The sequence below is a fragment of the Dermochelys coriacea genome, chromosome 7 (assembly GCF_009764565.3).
Source record: "Dermochelys coriacea isolate rDerCor1 chromosome 7, rDerCor1.pri.v4, whole genome shotgun sequence".
NCBI lineage: Eukaryota > Metazoa > Chordata > Testudines > Dermochelyidae > Dermochelys > Dermochelys coriacea.
Window position 1 is genome coordinate 109,880,057 of NC_050074.1, and position 22,578 is coordinate 109,902,634.

A 22,578-nucleotide genomic window follows, 5' to 3' on the forward strand; every position below is an offset into this window, starting at 1 on the left:
AGTGAAGAAAAGCTCTTGATGACTGTCATGATGCCTTCCTTAAAGTCTTTGTATTTAGTCTCCTGCCCAGTTTATTAGGCCATTCTGCCTTGCTCCATGCTGGCCAAGTCACATAATTGTTTGGAGGCTTTGTGAATATGAACATGACTGAGGACTTGTATACACTGGATTTTTTAGTCACTGAATAGCAACACTGGCCTTGCCATACCAGTGCAAGCCTCTGATATAGACATACCCCACTGGTTCAAGTCCTGGTTGACACCATGGGGGTAAGTTGAACTAGTGCAAGTCATGGTTCAATCAGTACTGCATAGTCACACTGATGCAGCTGCCCATGGCTAATAACCTCAGTGTAGACAGGGCCTAAGATTCTGACCTATGGTAGATCTACTGCCTGGAGAGGTGATGTGACAGAAAATATTATAATAAGACATATAAAGGCAGCAGATGTCCCAGCAATGATCCTGCTCCCCCTAAAAGCAATGGTAACACTCCCATGAACTTCAGATGAAGCATTATCTGGTGCAATATGGGCTTATGTCCAATAAAAAAAAAAAAGAGGAAAAATGGATCAGAATGAGTAATTTTAATGTATTTAAATTAAAGAATTTATTTTTCTAAAAAAATCCCCAAACAAAACCAAAACAAAACAGTGGTTTGATCTAGATACAGCAGCACTGTGACATTATTAGACATTATGTACGAAGAATTCAAGCAGCCATAGAACACAGAAGCCATTATCTTCAGTAATAACCTCAAAATGAAACTAGTTTCATAAAACAATGTTAGAATCTCCCTGTAATAAAACAACAACAAAAAACCCTTTGGATACTAGAATGATTTTTTGTGTGTGTACAATGCCAACAGACACTAGTTCTTCTAATTGAGAACATTTGCTTTAATTTATTACAAAACTGATTTGTTGACTGAATTATGAAAGACAACTTTAACATTTCTTTAGAAGTGTCTGTTCCTCTTACAGAGACTACAGTATTAGCAGTGCTTAAAAACATTTACTCCTGGATACACTTTTCAAATTAGATCAGAAGAATACTGTGTGTGCGTTAATACCAAATGTGAATTTTAATTTTCAAAGCACGTGAAAAGACTAGTCGTAATATGAAACTCTGCAGTTTTACAATTTAATCATTAGTCAGATATGGGCAAATACAAGATGGTTCACGAAATTTTTAGATCTATCTACATTGCTTGGAAATGCAAAATGAAGTTTTTACATCCTCCACCTTCAAAGGAAAGGCAAAAAGTTGAGTCTTTTAGATGAGTGTCCAGTATTTAAAAAGTGCAATCAAAGGAGATTGCACTCAACACATACAATATAACTCACATGGACTGGTTAATAAACACACTGAACATCTGTGGAATGACAAGAATGGAAAATACATTTATAATCCAGGCACTATCTGACATGTTTCTTCTTTCCTGGTAGCAATGGTTCCTTGGGGGCCATTTGATTTCCAGAACGCCTGGGATTCCCTTTTGAAGTCCTTTGATCCTAGAAATGTGATAATCTCTTTAGTTTTCATAGATGGGCCAGTGAGTTTTCCCAACGTTTGTCCAACATGCATCATTCTGACTTAACACAGCATTTCAGTTATTCAGTATCTAGGAATTCTGTCACATGTGGAACAACTGTTCAGCAGGCAAAGAGAAATTTTGAAGTTTAACTGGTGATTATTTTTGTCCCCTCCCTCAGAGATATTTGTTTTTAATATAAAAAGGGGAGGATCTTGAATGATTGCTATTACTGATTAGCTCTGAAACAAGGAAACGAACACTTCAAAGTCTATGACACATGGGGATCATCTTAAATCAAAAATCACTCTGCCACTGCCAATGTAAATAATACATTGTTTAAGAGTCTTTCAGCATATGGCTCTTCCTTTATAAAAACATTTGATAGTATTCTGCAGTAACAGACACCAGCATGGCAGCTGATATTTGTATTATTGCAGAGTAGAGGGGCTATTAGTACAGACTGCTGTTGGGTGGCTTTAAAAATCCTCTTACAGCGCTGCATAAAAGCTAATAGTTGTTCTCGCTAAGGGAGGTTGCTGCCCTCCTGACACATGGAATTTGGAATGAATAGGATTTAACCCTGTTTCCTCGGCTTTAGCCTAAGGACACTCATCTCTATCATTATTGTTTAAACGATAGGTGGAGTTAGTGCTTGTGAGAGGTCTCACACTGATAGCTCTGGAAAAGGGTGTCCTCTGTTTAGCCACAGCTTCTCTTGCACTTCCCTGCTAATGGTTCTCAACCATGCCTGGGATAGACCAGGACCATCTCCCAGGATGAGGGCAGGTCAATCTCTGCATCCATTCACTCCTTGGCCTCCCAGTTTTAAGGGCCTTCAAATGTGCCAGTGATGTTTTGGTGAAATGGGCACTTGTGCACTAGGCACTTATTAATGTAGTTATTTAAATTAAAGTAGCAGCCCAAGGCCACAAGCAGGACAGAGTCCCATTGTGCTAGGTGCAGTTTAAACACACAGGAAGACATGATCCCTGCCTGAAAAAGCAGACTAGCCCCACACATTCTTTCAAAGCAAAGAGAAGTCCAACTTTTCCAGTGCTGTTTAGAGAATGCTCAGGAGCAGCTGATGAGCCATCTCATTTTGGTCAACATATTTAACATGTGGGAGGGAGCCTTACAAACTTTGAACAACAAGAATTTGTGAACTTAAAGAAGAGAACCTTTCACATGAACACACCCACACACTAACCTAGTTCTCAAACTGTACTTAGGAGTTCATAGATACTGTATCTCCCTGTTTCTGCTTATTTTGTTTGTACTACAGAAGTTTATCTGAGGCTTCTCTACTGAAAAGGATAGTAGCAACTGACTTTGAAATGTGAGACTTGGGTGGAAAAAGTAAAGATGCCAGTTGGATCTAGCTTGGAAACATGAGAGTTGGCTTAACAAAAATAGTCCCTGCTGGATATTGTGTGTTCTCTTCTATGTATACTCTGAAGAAGAAGAAAAAGCATCTATATCTGGTAAGATTCCAATAAATCAGCGAAGTTTGGCTACATGTTTCTTACAATGAAACTGGACATAGTTACCCCAGGAGGGGAATGATCACAAGTGACTTCAAAGATTTCTTAAAAACATTCCAAATTTTCTATGAAAAACAGAGTGTCAATTGAACAAATTCCTCTAAATATCTATATTAAGTAGATCTGATTCAGCACTGCAAGAACAGCGTTCACTAACTTTCATTTGAATTCCTATTGGCTGCTTGGTTTGACCAGTCTTGTGCGTTTTTTCATTTGCATGAACAGGTTTTTGTTCACACGTCTTAGGAATGGCTGTTTGTGCATGAACACCCTTATATTCACATGAACAAGGTTATATGTGCAGACTCAAAAATATGTATTTGCTTTTTTTTTTCATGTTTTAGACGTTTCAATCATCCAAGCAGAAAGCAGAAAAAATGCCATGTGACTCCTTCACACACAACTCAAAGAATCACTGAACTGGAAAGTTAATGAAGAACCCATAGACTAATGAGTAATTTTCAGCCTATCTGGAGAAGACTTAAAAATAAACTCAGGTGCAGAATTCAGAATCAGTTTGTAAATTATTTCCAAACATTTAAAGAGCTAAATTTGCTCAACAGTCTACTCATACAAATAATTCAACCAGCTCTAATCTTGTGCACTTCCCAAAAGGACCTTTGCTCTAATTGGAACGATAGTAGATGAAATTAATCTTGTGCTGGAAAACTATGAAATAACTAGTTCTTTCTACTCTTTTGCTATGTGCAAACCCACCTCAGAGCTATTCATTATGATTCAGAGTACTAAATGCTCTCTTGCTAGCAGTATGCTCTCTCCAAAGTAGTATAAAGAAATTATAGAAACATTGAAGATCAGGGTTGGAAGGGACCTTAGGAGGTCACCTAGTTCAACCCCCTGCTCAAAGCAGGACCAATCCCCAATTTTTGCCCCAGACCCCTAAATAGCCCCCTCAAGGATTGAACTCACAACCCTGGGTTTAGTAGGCCAATGCACAAACCACTGAGCTAACCCTCCCCCCACATTATAGGCCTGGTTTTCAGAGGTGCTGAACGCCCACAGCTCCCATTGACTTCCGATTGAATTGTGAGTATTCATCACCTCTGAGAATCAGGCTCCATGTATTTGGGGGAGTTAGGTTGTGCAACAAATTATTCACTAAAGTTCCATCCATAGATATCTGTGTTCCAATTTTTACTGGATCACACAAGTGAATGTGGGCACAGTGTGTTCTCAGCCTCGTCTCAATTGGGATATTTAACTAAAAATACTGCTCAGTTTGACATAGTAGGCAAGCACTCTTCAGGAGACTCACAGGACTGGTGGTCAAGACTGGTATTGACTGGCAGTGTTGTCGCTACACATGATGTTCCTTCGAGGCAAGGTTATCAATTGGTCATTTAGCCTTAACAAACAGCCTTCAAGGGAGGCTCACTGTAATTAGGTTTTTCATCTCTAATGTAAATGTGAAGTGTTAAAACAACAACAAAAGAGAATGGAGTCTTCATGGATCAAATGGTTAAAAAGGTAGAGAATGAGCTCCTCATGCATACGCTCTGCACTCACCCATGTTTAATGATGAATATTAATATGTGACTCTTATAATGACTTTTATCCAAGAGCCTCATCACACTTTACACACATTCATGATTTAAGCCTCACAACCCCTGCCCCACCCCGGACGGCAGGCAAACATTATTATCCACATTGTTCTAATGGGAGGTAGGTGCCTCTATAATGCTACAAAATGAGGGAGTAGCAGAACTCAAAACAGAACCTAGGACCACGCTCTATCTACCACTCAGTGCTCCCTTTGCTTAGCATTTGTGCTTATGAATTAACCGTTTGAGAGAGCACTGACATACTGCGCACACAGATGAATTTGAGTGTAGTTCTGGCACGTGGACATCAGCCTTTCCCTTTGAAAAAACGTTTCCCCATAAGGATATTCTAGGCAAAGCAAGGAAAGTTCTACATATAAAGCTTCTCATGCACACTGGTACTGAAACAGTGAGCCCTACATTAAGCCCCACAGATACTGAGGTTCCTCTTCGAATTCTCAACTACATTTCTTGAAATTGGGTGAAATCCACCCTGATGCAGAGGGCCCATGCAAGGCCATCCACAGAACGCAAACTTTGCATAAGGGGCCTAACACAAAGCCCACTACAGTAAGAACACAGATTCCCGCTGACTTCAGAGGGCTTGCGTCAGAACATAAATGGAGAATTTCATGCACACAGTACTTCTCTCTTCTCATGCCTACTAGTGAGTTGGAAATATTACAACTAAACTGGAGACATAATTAGTCCAAATTCTCAGCACTCGCTTCTCCACATTCTTTCACCTCTGCTCAAATCTGCAGTGGCATCACTGACACAGGTGAAACTGCTGGCACTCTCCCTGTTGGATCTTTGCATGGATAAAGTGAGGGGTAAACACCCTCTGTGCCACCGTGTCTTCCCAGAACATCAGTCAGAAGGAAAAGGGAGATAATTTTTCATCATTGTTTTGGATTGTTTACAACACAGTCTTAATTACCTATATCTCTACAAGTGATTGAGAGAACCTACAACCTTATTAGTTGACCTACAGGGTGTCTTGGCTTCTTGGCATACTGTACTCCATGACAAACGCACATCAGCCCAATACATACATACATAGCCCAATATCTCCATTTCTTTCTCCATCAGTTAATTTACAAAAACACTGACCCTGTTCTCTGTCCCTTACTGACCTTAAGTTGTTCTAGAACAGGGATCGGCAACCTTTGGCATGCAGCCCACCAGGGTAAGCCCCCGATGGGTCCCAGGCCAGTTTACCGGCTGCATCTGCAGATTCGGCTGATCGCGGCTCCCCCTGGCCGCGGTTCGCCACTCCAGGCCAATCGGGGCTTTGGGAAGCCATGGCCAGCACATCCATCGGCCAGCACATCCCTCAGCCCGCGCCCCTTCCCGCAGCCCCCATTGGTCTGGAGAGGTGAACCGCCGCCAGTGGGAGCCACAATTGGCCGAACCTGCAGGTAATGTGGCAGGTAAACAAACCGGCCCGGCCAGCCAGGGGGCTCTTATCCTGGTGGGCCTCGTGCCAAAGGTTGCCGATCCCTGCTCTAGAACTTACTTTATTTTGAGTCCTTATCATTCATGGCTTTTCCTGTAAAAAACCTCATGCACTCTGTTGCTCTTTCTGTGTTGGCCAAGGAAACCAGTTTCACATCAGCATAGGCACCGACTCTGTGGGTGCTCTGGGCCTGGAGCACCCAGAAGGAAAAAAATGGTGGGTGCTGAGCATCTACCGGCAGCCCCCCTATCAGCCCCTGCCCCCCAGTGTTTGCCACCCGCCAACAGGCTCCGCTGATCAGCACCTCCCCCTCTCTCCCTGCGCCTCCTGCCTGCCGCGATCAGCTATTTTGCGGCTTGAAGGAGGCTGCGGGGACAGGGAGGAAGAGCGAGGGTTCAGCTTGCTGGGGTGGAGGGGGCGGAATGGGGCGGGAAGAAGTGGGGTGCGGGTGGAATGCAGGCAGGAAGAGGCATGGCGGCGCCTGAGAGGAAGGGGTAGAGTGGGGGTGGGGCCTGGGGCAGATCCAGGTGTCGAGCACCCCTGGCACATTAGTAAGTTTATGCCTGTGCACACCAGTCTAATCAAAGAAATGCAGGGCTGGAAAGGACTTCAAGAAGTCATCTAGTCTATCCTCCCATACTGAGGCAGGATTAAATATATCTAAGCCATCCCTGACAGGTGTTTGCCTCACCTGTTCTTAAAAGCCTCCAATGATGGGGATTCCAGAAGCTCCCTAAGTAACCTGTTCCTAAACATACATGTAATTCTTGCTAGAAAGATGCTAACCCAGTTTCCCTGGGCAGCATAGACATGGTCTAACCTTAGCGCAATTGTTTAATTCTTAGACATGACATGTCAGACATCAGTTGTCCCAAAGGTTTAGGAAAACTCAATCAATTCAGCAACCACTGTAAAAAAGCACGGTCAACCAAACTATTTTACAGCAAATGTTGAATTCAGCAGATTCTGTCTACACCCAGTGGGGCAAATGTTTCCCAACATCCGTTGAAACGGGTGAAGCTGTGTTTGACACTTGATGTCCTACATGGCATGTTTGAGAATAGATACACTCTTAGCATATAGTATGCTTTTGTTAACTGGTTCATAGTATGGATATTGAATCTGACTGAGCCCATCTATACCAGTGGGACAATTGTTTAAAACAATGATTTGGGGTAGCCTGAGATGATGCATTGTGGAATCAAAAAAGAGCAAATGATACTGTTTTACAATGGGCACTGAACTCAGCTAACTCTCTGTACTGGGACAGTCATTTCATCACTGGATGAGGGGGCCAGAAAAGGAGCCATGCAGCCTAAGGGCTCTAGAACAGCTCACTGTGGACATGGGTCGGAATAGATATAATGGATGTGAACAAGTTGAGATCCAGAGCTGAACCTTCCTGGCTTGGATCTGTCCTCTATAGCTTCCCTGGCCAGCACAGACAGGGCCATTGAGTCAATCTCCTGGTAGCTCTGTGACATAAGCAACTGTTGTAAAAGCCTCTCAGTTGTGGTCTGATCCTGTATCACTGAAAGCAATGGGAGCTTTACTGTTAATTTCAATGGGTGCAGGATTTCAGGCCTTAGGAGAACTGAGGACAACTTGTCTTTCTTATCTTCCCTTGCTAACATTTGTTCTTTCTCTCATTAGCAATAGTAAAAAAAAGTTTGAAAAGGAGGAGGGCTTAAAACAGGCTTCCATTAAAAACAATAATATTGTGATGATCTAACAATAAAAATAAGTGCAAATCTCAACAGTGCTGGTCCCATGACATTACGAACTTCAGACATAGCAAATAGTATTCTTAGATGCGGCAAAGTCTTGACTACGTATTTTAGCATTTAACACAAGACTTTACAAACCAAGAAAGAGAAAAAATGTATGCAGTGTTGCTGTAAGCCAAATATACAGATGTAAAATAATTAAGAATAAACTGTGCCATAAAAATGCATGTCAGTAAAACCAACTTGATAAAGTGAAATATGAATAATTTTCTATACTTACTAAAAAGAATGATTTCTCATTTGAGGCTCTGGAAGTCTTGAGTCACATTTCTTTTAAAAAAAAGTCTTAAAACACATGGCTTTACAGCTGCTGCTCAGAAAATATACACCCCAAAGTCTGACTTTCATTTAAATACAAATGTACAAAATGTAAACTGAGACAATAGAGAAATTTACAAAACTTTTCTTTAAAAATAATAAAGACAAAATTCAGTTCTATTATGATGCTATTTAAATACGTGCAAGTAGTCATGTTCGTTGAATTTCTATTGCAATGTTCTAAATAGACAAATCTGATTCACACCATCTTGAGTGCCACCTCCAAAAACAGACCTGAGTGGAAATTTCTTCATAAAATGTGAGGCTCCACTGGAAGGAATGGATAGAATATCTCCATTGCTGGGAGATCATTTATTTTTTAACTCAACGGTGGAGGCTCTCTCATCCTTAGAAGCTTCATAGATTATAGTGGAAGGATGCAACACGTTGTTTCATGAAAGTTGAGTTCAAACTAGCTGCTTCCGGTGGAGTTTGAACTTACGTGGTTTGAATTTATGTGGTGATTTAAACTCGCCTTTGAATTCGGTGAACTCTTTGAATTGTTTTGATGCTGGAGAAAGGAGAAAACAATGATATTTATATCCCCCAAACATCCCAGACCTCCCATCTGTCTCACATTTTGGTCGTGTCGTATTATCCCGCCTGCTTCTGGTCTTGTAACATTGTGAAGATTTACTGAAATAAAAATTATTTAGCGTGCTTGCCCTTATTTTCCATGGGTCAGGAGAACCATGGGAGCTCTCCAGAGACACAGAGAAGAGGATACAAGTTAGAGGAGTCAATTCAATACAGCACAAACAATTCTGGCCTCCTAAGCTTTGTCTTCCTCAGAGCATACCTGCTAACATTTAGGGAGACATGCCTTGTAACTCCAGTGTAATATGCTGGGTTCAAAATGTTATGTGGAAAAGTGGTCAATATGTTCTAAAAATAAGGCCTGTCATTCTTAAATAGGGATGATGGGTAGGTATGTCAGAGCCAACACCTGCACATGCACCACTGTAAAATAAGAAAACCAAGTCTCAGTCATGAGCTCCACGCATGCAGTAGGGAGGTCAGGTCGAGAGAGACAGAGAAGGTGCTTGTTTTGGGAGGAAGCAGCCGGGTTTGGGTTCATTAGCATGACTAGTTCTCCCAGCCTGGCAGCCAGCTTTGCTAATGCCCCATTCTTAGCAGGTGTTCTTTTCACGGACAGTCCCCAGTAGCCCTGGACACAAAAGAATCAGCAGGGGTGGCAGAGCTGCCCTTTGTTGGACATAGGTGCTGAGCCAGGGGTTACTAAGAGCCTGTGAGGGTGGGACTGAGACCAATGTCCGGAGTAGAAGGTGTCCTTGCTAAATTCCAGCCTAAACTACCTGCAGCCCGTTGAGGGAAACATGATAAACAACAGAGCTGGTCAGGAAATGGGATTATTTTCTGCAGAAAATTCAGATTTTTCAGCAAAATATCAAAAACTGAAATATTTCAGCCAACCCCCAAAATACTTGGATTTGGAAATGTTGCTGTGGTGCCTCTTTGAGAGTCTCATTTCAGATGCCTCATGCTCCCATTCTCCTCTATGGGCCAGATTCCCTGGTCGGACAACATCTCCGATGGTTTGGGCATTCGTTTATTTAATGAAAAATTGACATTTTCCATGAAAAGCAGACAATTTTCTCTCTCACCCACACAATCATGTAACTTACAAACCCAATTTTTCATCAAAAAAACCAGCTTAGATGGAAACATTTCAACGAGCCCTAATAAATATCAGACTAACTATGGCCAGGTCTTAGAATGTTTAAAGTACTGAATCAAATAAGAACTCCTAGGTGCAGACACTTATTTGAACCACCTGAACATACAGAATCTTCAGAAAATTACAAGGAACCTGTGAGAACAAACCCTCCCTGGCATTTCATGTCTCTCTCGTGATGGACATACCATCAGGGTAGCATACATATCACACAGGAAAGTTCATCAGGACTCAGAGACACAGGCGCCGACTTTCCAAAGTGCCAGAGAGTGCTCGACTCCCGGCCTTACCCCGGGCCCCACTCTTCCTGACCCCACCCCACCTCTTCCCACCCACTTCCACCCCCTCACCCCGCGTGTGTCATGTTCTCGCTCCTTCCCCCCTCACCCCTCAGACTTCTGCACACTGTGAAATAGCTGATTGCAGCAGGCGGGAGGCGCAGGGAGGGAGGGGCCCGCTGGCAGATAGGTGAGAGGGAGGGAGGGAAGGGGGATTGATAGGGGGACTGCTGAGCACCCACCATTTTCCCCCCAATGGGTGCTCCAGCCCCAGAGCACCCACAAAGTCGGCACCTATGCTCAGAGAGGCTCTTTCTGTTACATTTAAGATCTCACCTGACGTTTAAATATTCTATGTAGTAATCCTTTCTTGGGTGGCTCGGGGGGGTAGCTTTTGTTTAGGTCTGGTGAAATAGTACCATTTGGTCCAAACACATTTAGTTCTTTAAAACACTCTGTTTCTATCATCTGGTAAAACACAGAAAGAATAAAAAGAGATGATGCATTATTACTATTATTTATTAATATTACAAGAGACTCCAGATACCCTAATCGGGATCAGGGGCCCCATTATGCTAAGAGTTGTACAAGCATGAAATAAAAGACAGTCCCTTCCCTAAAGAGCTTACAGACTAAAGAGGGACAAGATTTGACAGGAGTGTGTAGGAATCAACAAGGGCCAATCAGCAACAGGACACTTCTCTGGCTATTATTGTTAGGCCGTTTACTGTGGATGTAGTAGCAGAGATGGGTCTGAAGATGTACAGTCTTCTGATGGCTTGTTAAATTGAACTGAATAACTCTAAGGCCCTAGAGTGGGAAAATCAGAGTTAACGTCACAACCAAAACACCACTTTCAGTTTCACTAGGAGCTTCCATAACTAAGCAGTTCTGACCGCTGATGCTGTCAGCCCAAGATGACCTGACCGTAGACACCTTGAGGAAGTGTCTCACTGTTCAAAACAGCAAGGTAGTTTAGTCAGCTTTCCCACCATATTCATCACCTCCCATGAGGTGCTGTCAGCATGCCAAGGAATCAATACAGTGTAAAAAGCATCTTTTGCCATCAAGGGTTTGAATGGGGAAAGTATATTGTGTTCGAGCAATAGCTGAACCCCTCTCTGTACTGGCAATATAACCTAACAGATGGCTTCAATCTCTAATGTATAAGCTTCTGCACTATTCCAATACGCCTTACTAAGAGAATGCCCCATTCAATTTTGCATTGTTTTTCTTTTCTATGTTGGAGAATATAAAATACGGATTGACCTGAACCCAAAAGGCCAGTTTTGAGCCCCCCTAAACTATGGGGAAGTTTATACTTGGATTAGAACTTTACTGCTGGCTCTGTTTCTAGCGCAGGCAGAACAAATCCCCCAATCAAAAACCCTGGCACTTCAGAAAAGTTCAGATCCAGATTCAAATGCTGCAGCTGGGGCCCATCAGATACAAAATAATGAATGAGACGAGTGTCACAGATAGAGCGCCACATTAAGGCAGAAATCCATTTCGCGGAAGTTCTTTAGAGCCATTATCAGAATGTCTCTATGGAGACCAGCAGGAGGAAGTAAAGGAGGATCCTTGCCAATTTACACAAATCTGCAGAATCTGCAGATACAGTCACCTGAACCTGACATCTGTGGTACTTTATAGATCTTGAAAGAGTGCATTTGTAACTTATGAATGCATTAGAGTCTGGCAAGTTTCCCAGTGGATATACATTACGGGAAGCATACAACTGCTCTTAAGCAGCCTGGGTTAGAGATTGCATTGGGGGGATATGATCATGATATACCCTTACCTCATTCTGCCATGGAATAGATACGGATCCTGTGGAAAACTTGGAATAGAAATCATCATCTGTTTGGTCCAGGTTTACCCCTTTCACTGTGGAGAATTGCTCGATGTCTAACACATCCTTGCAGTACACTGCTCTGGGCTGTCTCGGGAGAAAAAGCAGAAGAGAAAATGTCTTTGAGTCTGGACATGTGCCTTTATTCACACACACATTCAAGTGAGAATGTCTGACCACAAGCGACTAGCCACATCCTGCCTTCCTATACTTGCTCTTCCCATGTGTTTATCGTCACAGGCTGACTTGCTTTAAGCATTTAAAGCTTCCACTTTGAAGTCCTTACAGCATCAGCAGAACCACAGTGGGTTTTAGTCATCCATGTAGCACATGGCTAAGAGGTGATGTGACAAGGACAAAAAAAATAAGAGAAGGTTAAAAAAAGGATAAAAAAAATAGAAGCAGTGTTTTCTTTTAGAGAGGGGGGCACACACAAGCCATTCAAAGACTAGAAAATCTGTACAAAATGCACACCTTGGATGGCTCTGTCTGCCCCAGATGGAAGTCTCATTCTCTTCAGCCAGCTGTGGTGTTTGCAAGCTTGAAGCTTTAAAGGAATTTGTACTAAATGCTAAAGAACACAGAAGAGGTTTGGAGTTTTTCTGTTGTTTGTATTAATAGCTCAGCTCTTTCTCAGCTGTTGGAAGCTCTTAAGAGCCATTCCTATGAACTGCTACAATTTTCACTGCTGTATTTCTACAGATGCAAAGTCAAATACTTTGAACTATTTTACTATAGCTCTTAACTCTCTGGAATGACAGCTACGTCACTTTGAAGAGACATTTTCCTCAGATAACAGACCAATAGTCAGCCATATTGAACAGAAAACAGAAATACTCCCTAGTGGTTACTTAACATGGACTCATTGCATGTCCATAGAACCTACCCTAGCTGCACAAAGTTACCCTTTAACAAGGGCATAACCAAGATGCAGCTTGCAGGATTAGTGTAGCTCACCGAATACTACAAAATGATCCACTTCCATGTTAAGGAAGATAGTGTAAGTGTGGCTTGCAAAGCCTAGAGATCCCAGCATGCAACTGACCAGTCTGGCCAAATTAATCAAAATGAAGTGCTACATGCTGGAATCTGTATTCTCTGTGTGCTGTGCCTTCCTATTAAAGATGAGGACAACTATAGTCTACTTAATTCTCTGTGGAAGCAGTGTGGTCCAGTGGCAGAATGGGAGATGTGGGTTCTCTTCCCACCTCCATTCCTGACAGTGTGACCTTGGAAAAGTCAATTAACCTCTTTGTACTTCAGTACCCTCTCTGTCAAATGGCTATAACAATACTATACCTCTCTTTGTAAATTGCTTTGAGATCTATGAACGAAGAGAGTTCTGTGAGTGCTGAATTATCTAGCTTAGATGCAGCTCTTGAGTTACCAATAAATTGCCAGGCTGCCCTTAATGGGGCAAAAAATGATGTGCCTCTACTTTAGCAAACACATGGATAATAGATGCCCTCTAGCCATTACATACCACAATTAAGCTTTTAGTAGGCTCTAGCTAATCCCATATTTGAGTCCAGAATTTTCTAATTTTCGTCATGAGAATGAAACACTAGTTTGTCTCCTATTTCTTCCCACTGAAGCAAGTCATAACACTCTGGGCTAATTGGCAGGAATAATGAGGCTACCTAGTAAACTGCAAAGCCAACCAGAGCAGCTAAAGTAAACTTTTGCAGCTTTTAAACCACTTTGGTTTGATTGAGTTTGCAGCAATGCAAACCAGAGCTGCCAAACTGTTACTTCCCCTAGTATGTTAAAACTACAATGTTTACTTAGAGCCATATGGGGACTTTAAGGCTAGAAGGCCTAGTCAGACAGATAGGCTTGGAAGAGGAAAATAACCATGGAACTCTGTGCACGGGGAGGAGCAGCGGCGGATTAATGATTTTGCCCTAGGCCCAGAAATTATTGCCAGCCCCGGCCCCAGCTCACCTCCGCTCCGCCTCCACTTCCAACCCTGAGCGCGCCGCTGGGTCCTGCTTCTCCCCGCTCCCTGCCAGTATTTGTGCATGAAACAGGTTCGCGAAGCAGGGGGAAAAGGGGGGAATGCGGCGCACTCAGGAGAGGAGATGGGGCTGGGGTGGGGGTTTGGGGAAGGGGACCAATGGGGCAGGGAGGGGGCGGGGAAGGGGTGAAGTTGGGGCAGAGCCGGAGGCAGAGGGCGCAAACCGGCACCGGGGGAAGCAGCCTCTGGCTGCTATTATAAATTTGCCGCCCCTGCAAATTTGTTGGCCTAGGCTTTAATATGTTGCTGGGGAGGAGATATATACTACAAAGGGCTTTGAAAGTTTTATTACTGTCACTAAAATACTGACCTTGAGTATGTGCAATAGTGATGGGCAAACCTCAAGGGGAGGATCACAGTTGGGATCTATTTCAAATAAGCACTAGAGAAACACAAACCTTGGTGGGTGTTTGATACCTGAACCTGACTCTGAATTTTTTCAAACAACAGATATCTTTATAATGGGCCAGATTTATTCCCCCAGATCAGAACATTGGGCTGTTTGAATTCTGGGTCCAGATTTTGTGGTTTAACCTAAAAGCGTATCTAGCTAAGGTACTTAAATAGTCCTCATTATTGTCATATCTGAGCAGCTCACAATCTATAATGTATTTATCTTCACATCACCCCTCTGATGTAGAGCAATGCTACTATTCCCATTTTACAGGTGGGAACTGAGGCCCAGAGAATGTAAGTGACCTGCCCCAGGTCAACCTGGAAGTCTCTGGTGGAGTAGAGCAGCGGTTCTCAAACTGTGGGTTGGGACCCCTAAGTGGGCCACGACCCTGTTTTAATGGGGTCACCAGGGTTGCTGTTAGACTTGCTGGGGCCCAAAGCTGAAGCCCAAGCCCCACTGCCCAGGGCTTAAGCTGAAGCCTGAGGGTGGCGGGGCTCAGGTTACAGGCCCCCTGCCTGGGGCTGAAGCCCTTGGGCTTCAGCTTTGGCCCCCTCCTGGAGTTGTGTAGTAATTTTTGTTGTCCGAAGGGGGTCGCAGCTGAGAACCCCCAGAGCAGAGAACTGAACTTACCTCGCCTAAGACTGGACCATTCTCCCTCTCTGTACAAATATACATACATGCTTAGCTGAGCTTTTTGAATCTGCTATGTCTCCAAAACTGGACTGGGAATTCTGTGAAAGTATGCTTCCCTATGAATTGTCTGCTACTTGCCGGAGGGCTGGTGCCAGTTGGAGGCGCTCACAAGGCACAAAAACAGGGGAGAAATAAAAAGAGTTCTTTTAGAACCTAAGAAAAGGTTGAGTTTAAGTTTGGGGCTCGGGAAAGGGTTTTATTTAAACCGGTTCACCATCCTTATCCGAAAAAGGAATGAAACAAGTCATTGCCAGCTATGGGAAATATAAGGGAACAGTCGTTTTAGAAAGACATCTAAAGAAGGGGTGCGTACAATACTTTCTCTCTAGATCCAGTCAAGCGGGGTTTTCTCTACCATATGCTACTCACATCAGGGACAAAGGGGGGGTCCAACATTCCTGCTTCTAATCGTTTGAAGTTCATAGTCTTGAAGAATGGGTGCTTCTTCACTTCCACTGCACCTTCCCCCTGACATCCCAGCCTCTGCTTCACATCTTTGGTTAGTAGCTGAAACAGACCAGGCAAGATTGTAAGAAGTCTGAAAAGCAATAGCCCTTACGATGATATTTTTTCAACTGTTTGTGCTTGAATAGGGGTGTGGGAACAGGAGAATGATCATGACTTAACATTTACATTGTGGCAGAGCCTAAAGGCTAAATAGGTCAGGACTCCATTGTTCTAGGCATTGTTCAAACATATAGACAATGATCTGCCCCAAAGATTACAATTTCAATAGTGTTGTCCTCTATCCTATAGTCTCCTCCCACTTATTTTCAATGGGTAGCTGAGAGAAAAGGAGGTTTGACAGATACCTTATAGTCCCACATGTTCTCTGAACGCTCGTTCTCAAGCTACTGTTGTTGGAATGATGCTCCTTTATTACTTTGGCCTGTTTATCCAATGCAATACTTTCCAGTATAGCACAGAATACTGAACTTTTAAATCACATTTTTTTTGTTACTAAACCTACTGGGCCCATTCCTGCTCCCGCTGATGTCAATGGGAGTTTTGGCAATGGAGCTCTACATTGATTTACACCAGCTGAAGATTCAATATGTGTCAGCATTGGCACTGTGTCCAACCTCCATCAGCCCAAGCCTAGATAGGGCACCACAAGACACCATCTCTGCACTGCTACATCGGTTCCTAAATCCTGAATTCAGGCATCTTATAATGGGCTGAGGGAAGCTCACTTGCAACCCTGGAGGAGATCTGGAGAAGTCGACAGAAGAATCAGTTTGACTGCAGAGATTTCCTCTCTGCTCACAGGGATCCTTAACAAGGCAATGGGGATTGACTGAACTCAGCATAATTGGTAAATTAGATAAACATGCACAGGAAGATAACCACAGAGACGTGGGTGTTAGAACCAGAGTCCATGGGGAGGCCTCTATATTCCTGATAATTGGTCTAGGGAGAGCCCAGATAGTTCAATGAGTGAGCTATTTTGGTGCCTAATCCTTTTAAATCAAGTACCCGTAATCAATTAGAACAAGCCAATGACACAGTGTTTACTCAAACTAACGATTATTTTTTTTAGCATTGAAAGAAAGGCAGAGCTATGTATGTAATGACGACCTTTGTGCATCAGCCTATGCCAATTACAGATGGCTTTATATATTGCTACTGTATCACAAATTTCTGACATTCTCCTGAACCGTAAAACTGACAGTGGCCTGAAAGGTTTGTGGGAGAGGGGTTGTCTTCATTCAGTTTAAGTGGCTTTTTCTTGCATGCAGGCATTTTTAGCCAAAACAGTGAAATATGAGCCACAACTCATAATAAACTGATACTGCAGTTGGCTCATATAGTGAAAAATACTTCCCCTTGATAAGTCAAAGGAAAATAAATATGCAATAAAAGGAACTGATTTTACAAAAAGATTAAAGTTAGATCTGTTAGCATATCTTCTCTAGCGAATGCTGATTTCTAAGGCTGAAAGACTGGGGAGACTGCCCTTTTAAATGAGAAGGGGATACTTACTAGAGTCAGGAGAATACCATATGGGGAATATCCGAGCGGAGAGTTTTAACTAAAGACTCTCCTGTGGCAGTCTGATTTCAAAAAGGCAGCCAAGACATATGCTACACGGACAAGTCAGGCTAGCAAAAGCCTTAGGTTAAAAAGGACTTTATCATGCTTTAGCAGCAAAGCGTATAAGGGGTACGCCCTCCTTCTCTCCAAGAACTGAGAAAAGGAAGAAAAAATGTAGGATGAGAGAGAAAGACATACAGCTTCATTCTCAATATAGAAGGAAATTATTATACAGGAGGGTTCAGCTGATAGTTCACACAGCTCAGTTGTTCTTAGAACATCTCAATCCACCAGGGGGCAGCAGAGGAAAAGCTAATTGCAGCAAGTACAGTGCAAACATCTAGTATGTGAGCAGCATTACACTTTCAAAAGCATCAGAAAAACATGGCTGAGTAAGTAGACAAACCTCTAGCCAAACAGACTCACTAGCGTGTGTCATTTATTTGCCTCTTTTGAGTATTCAAGCTGACCATTCCTAGTGGGTTCTGCCCCCTAAGGAGGCAGATGATCAGCAGGGACATGGCTTCTTGTCTGAGAACCTCTCTGGGGAGACTGCTTCCAAAGATGAAACAAGGAGTAGTAGTTCCCTTCCTGTATTTCACCTCTCTGTGCAGCACAACAAACACATCTTCCTCTGAATTGAAGGGTTGTTGGAGCACCAACCCTAGGAAGGGCTGGAATGGCAAGCCTGGATGCTCAGAGAAGAAAAACCACCAGGCCTTTCTTTATCATCTCCAACTATGCCATTCCTACAGAGGGAGTCCTACTGCAGTGAAACCCCAAGGGTTGGACATGTAGATAAGTCTTGCTGAGGCTAAAAAATCACCTTGAGAAATGGCTGCCATGGTGGACTTGGACTTCCAGGTCTCCATTTTGAACTGTGATGTTCAGGGTCTTGGAACCCAAGTTAGCCCTGATGCCTGGGGAACAATGTGAACAAATCACTAGGCATCTCTCCAGCCTTAGTACTGATCCAAGAGCCTCAATAATCAGCAAATGGATGGATATAAACCATCATCTGCCTGGGCTTTACCGTGTTCCAGGAGCTAGGAAGGGGACAAAACATTCTGTGAGAGAAAGGGAAGATCTGCTGAATTTTACCATACAGCCCATTGGACTGTGAATCAGAGGATGCCCCCAGGGATCACAGCACCTCAGGCCTGAGGAAGGAAGATGGGGAATCAGGAATCCTTGCTGTAGTGGGAGGGTTGTCTGGAGATGTCACGTCTAGCCGTGATGTGTTTCAGTGCCCTCTGTCTGAGTGATGGTCTCAGCTGCAGAAGCTAAAAGCACTGTTTGCTCCTGATGGAAGGTTTGTAATCTCTCGTTGGGTGCCTCGCTAATGACAGGGGTTTCTCACCCTCATCCTTGGCTTATAGGATAACATTTCCCCTAAGGCTTCTCCAGTTTGCTCCCTGCATGACACCAGTAATTTGGTGGTTTACCTTCCACTGCCTGATCCATAAATGGCTTGTCACAAACCAAGTCACAAAGAGTATCCAGGGACAAGTCTGATATCAAAGCCACTGGCTCCTGGTCCTTAGCCTCTGAGAGGGAGCCAATACACAACTGAATAGCGCATGTAAGAGATGCCGAATCAGCAGAATTTTAGTGTGGCAGAGGTGTAATTGCCATGCCTGGAAGACTGAATCTGGCAATCACTGGGTAAAAGATCACCCCCCAGAATGAGGATCAATTAATTCACAAGGTCACCAATAACAATGTTAACCTTTGGGATGGTGACAGTTTAATTTTGGCACTGGGACTGCATGGAACCTTTGAGACAGCTTAATGAGCCTCAGACTTATTTATTAGCTCCTCTCGATCTAATCACCTTCACAGCTCTTTTGAGGTGGTGGAGGGGGTTTGAAGGACAGCATCTATTTGTTGTCTCACCATTCTATGTGCACAATAGGTTCAAGTGGTCAAGGTTCAATGGTTACCTGATGCAATATCATGATGAAACAGTCCAGGGGAAAGAATCTTTTCTGGCACTCTTCCGCTGGATCAAAATCAGACAACTTGCCTTGCTCAGATGAGGGGCAGGAAGGAAGTTTTTCTTTTGATGGCTTGCATGAGACTGTGAACTGGGATGTCTTGGGGCATGTTTCTCTGCATTTGTGTTTTTTTAACCACAGCAGGTTTCTAAATTTCACCTTTTATAGGGAAAGCTCACTGAGGTCGATGGCCTAAAGAGTTTCCCATCTGAGTCCGACTTTTCTCCAGTCAGTTTCTGTAGCTCCTGGGCAGAGAGGAGAAAGACCACATCCGCTTCCTGCCTTTATGCTGAAGGGTCCTGTCCTCCTATGAGAGGAGAAATCTCAGCAGAAGGCTCTCTTTTACTCTTAAGTTTCTGCTGGTTCTTGGGCTTTATTTTGGCTGACTTTTTCCTGGAAAATGTTTTACTGATGTCCAGAAGCTTTCAGGGCCAGCACTGCTGACAACTGAGATGCAGTGGGCAGGGGTAGAATTGGAGCAGCCTGTGTTAGATAGAAGATGCCTGCAGCTCTTGCTCAGGATGGAGGGAAGACAAAAGGGCCCCATTGCTTTATTATAGTTTCCAATAGTCTTTGCAGAGCTTTGATCTCTGGGTTGGCTGGGAATATCAACTCAATCTGGGAACTGATCCTCGTCTGGCAGAAAATGTTGGCTTCTGTTTGGTACATGAGGTCACAGGGTGTGTTGGCTGAGGCTGGGTGGGACTGGGTGGGGAGACCTGAGTCCCTCAGCGGTGTCCAGGAGCCAATTCGCAACAACCTTTGATGCGGAAGCCGGTCTTTGGAGCACGAATGGAGTTGGCAGCTGGTGTATTGCTGCTTCTGGCTACGGAGGCATAGGTGGAGCAGACAGCTGGGAGTTGGCTGAAACCACTGGTCACTGCACAACTGTCTGGCCACTGTTGAGACACTGCCTCACAAGACCCACTGAGCCTGAATCTGAAGTGCCAACAACTGTTCCTCCAGCTGGGGCCACTGCGTGGAAGCTGCTTCTGTTGGTGCAGTGGGGTCTGTTTAAGAGGAGAGTGCACTTGCTGGGGGAACTCCACCTGGACACAGAAAGGGCAAGATTCTCCTGCCTGGCTCAGCTACAGGGAACCAGCGCTTATCTCTCTGCCTTTGCCTGAGGCCTGTATGCTGCTGAGCAAACTCCTTAAAGAGGCCGTGAGTCCCAGCAGGGACAAACCTGGAGCCATATGGAAATTCTGTAAGAACTTCCCAATGCTCTGTAACTCAGGTGAAGTTGGAGACTCCTTATCTTCTGCTGCTGGCAGGAAGCAGAGTAGACTGGGGAGTTTTGTAGAAGGAGGTGGCTCACTACTCCACAGGCTTTGACAGGTCCTCCTGCTTGCTGAAGCTCCAGTGGGCTTTAGCAATAGTCAGCCTGGATATGAGACTGAAATGTCTGTACCATGTAGACATGACCAGGAACAGAGATTACGACTGTGTATTTTGAGCTGTCTCTATAGTTTGCAGAGGGTTTTCTTTTTAAATGTTAAATTTGCAAAAGATGCATTTAATATGAATAAGGCACAACAAAAGCAAATGCATCACTACTGATGGCAAGGCCTCTTGGGGCATTAGCCAAATGACTGGAGCAATCGTACTTTAATCTAGTTCAGAGCCTATCATCTATGAATAGAGCTACAAGTCAGAAGATCTCCTAGAGACCCTCACGCCAACCAATGAAGTTGATCCTAAGCAGCAATACTTTCCATCAGGATGACACAGGCACAAAGTGGGATGGTAAGGGTGTAATGAGGGCAGCATTTAATCCACAGTGATTTACAAACACTAGCATAGGGCTATCTCGAAGTGGTCTGAAATGGCAATGTCACACTACTGCTAATGCTCCATACTTTGGTACAAAGGATTCTCTGATCCTTTGATGTCACAAATTCAGATCTCAGTTAGAGATTCCAACTCTGTAATGTCAGAGACATTTTCTGTGTAGTTCTCCCCTCTACAGGTAAAGAAACAATGGGAGCAGGGATTGTTAAATCAATCAACCCACAACCCCCTTATTCATTTATGGATTAAATATGTGTTAGGAGATTCAGTCTGTCAGATTCATATCATACCACATGACAAAAAAAAAAGCCTTTCAATCCTAAAATGACAGGAATAAGGGAAGCAATTTATGGGATAATATGGAAAATGCTGAGCAGGGTGGGAAAACAGCACAAGGAGAGTCACAACACCCGTTAGGTCAATTAATATAAGGGGGCCCATTAGATTAATTTTGGTTTCAAAATAGAAACCAGCACCCAAAGGAGAGACTTTGTTTTAACTAACTTTTTTAAGGTTAGAAAAATAAGACACCGTGTATGTGGTCGACACTCAGTGAATGAACCATACTGATACTGATTGGGTTAGGTAACAAAGAGGCAGAGATAAATAAAACACTGTATATTACACTAACCAACGTGCATGATGTCCCAGGTCCCATCAGCCTGGAGCAGTCTCAAAAGTCTCTCTGACAGAGTTAAAGGGGAAGTTTTGTGATATCTGAGAGTTCAAGATCTCATTATTAGGTATTATTATTAGGTATAATTATTCATTTTGAAGAGTGCCCTAAAGTGTGTGAGGTGCTTCCCCAATGGGTAAAAGAGATTATCACTGACACCAGCTATGTCCAACTGCCCCTTGACCTAATCTAGATTTATTGGCTGATTTCTGATAGGCATGACATCAGGGATGGGATAATACTACCACCAGTCCACTAACCCTCACCTAGCTCTCCTCAGCTTTAACTTTTTATGGACAGTGGCTACATTATTTTACTCTGAATGACACTTTTTCCCACCATGCTTCCAGCCCTGTAACTAGATGCAGAAACAGAAGTAAAAATCATTTTTGTCTCCTATCCATTTCTTTACAACAGGCTGGAGGTTTCTGTTTGGTGTGTAATGTAAACTTAATGCTGGCATGGCTCATGAACACCACGTTGCCACCAGAAGGCTTTCCTCCTTGCCTGTCATTATTTGAAATGGGGCTAGTCAGGAGAAGGCAGGCTGTTTGAGTGCATGAAACCATCATTAAGGAACCACCTACTGTCCTTTACCCTTGTACTCAACTCCCACTGACATCAGTGGGGAGTTCTACATGCAGATCAAAACAGCATATGGCCTCAAGAATCTATCAGGAATGATGCCCGTTAATTATCACTCCATGAGATGGGGCATTGGGTTAGTGCACAGTGAGTGAATGACTTGCACTCATGATGCTTGCCAGTGATGCTGGTCTTAGTTTGCTAGGAGACCTCAGTAGCTCCTATCCAGAATGATATTAATACACTGCTTGCCTGTGTGTCGCGCAAGGTATTGGTGAAGCTTGCGCTATTTATTCACTAACCTTTCCTTTTCCTTCTGTTTCTCTGCTAGTTTGCATTACCCTGCAGGACACCACACT

General features: G+C 43.5%; 1 protein-coding gene across 5 annotated transcripts in view; it reads right to left on the reverse strand.

The window, feature by feature from the left end:
• Positions 1-594: 594 nt before the first annotated feature.
• Positions 595-22,578, reverse strand: part of GRK5 (G protein-coupled receptor kinase 5) — a 232,695-nt gene continuing 210,711 nt past the window's right edge. For 3 of the 5 annotated variants that reach the window (XM_038410340.2, XM_043518902.1, XM_043518903.1), the window contains 5 exons: positions 15,506-15,643; positions 11,979-12,116; positions 10,514-10,645; positions 8,646-8,714; positions 595-1,513 (listed from right to left, as the gene is read on the reverse strand). In XM_038410340.2, coding sequence (XP_038266268.1) covers positions 1,418-1,513; positions 8,646-8,714; positions 10,514-10,645; positions 11,979-12,116; positions 15,506-15,643 — 573 coding nt within the window. In that variant the 3' untranslated portion in view covers positions 595-1,417. Of the gene's footprint in view, positions 1,514-8,105; positions 8,715-10,513; positions 10,646-10,727; positions 10,988-11,978; positions 12,117-15,505; positions 15,644-22,578 lie in introns of those variants that run through there. The other 2 variants (XR_005294025.2, XM_038410341.2) reach the window with 2 other exon arrangements.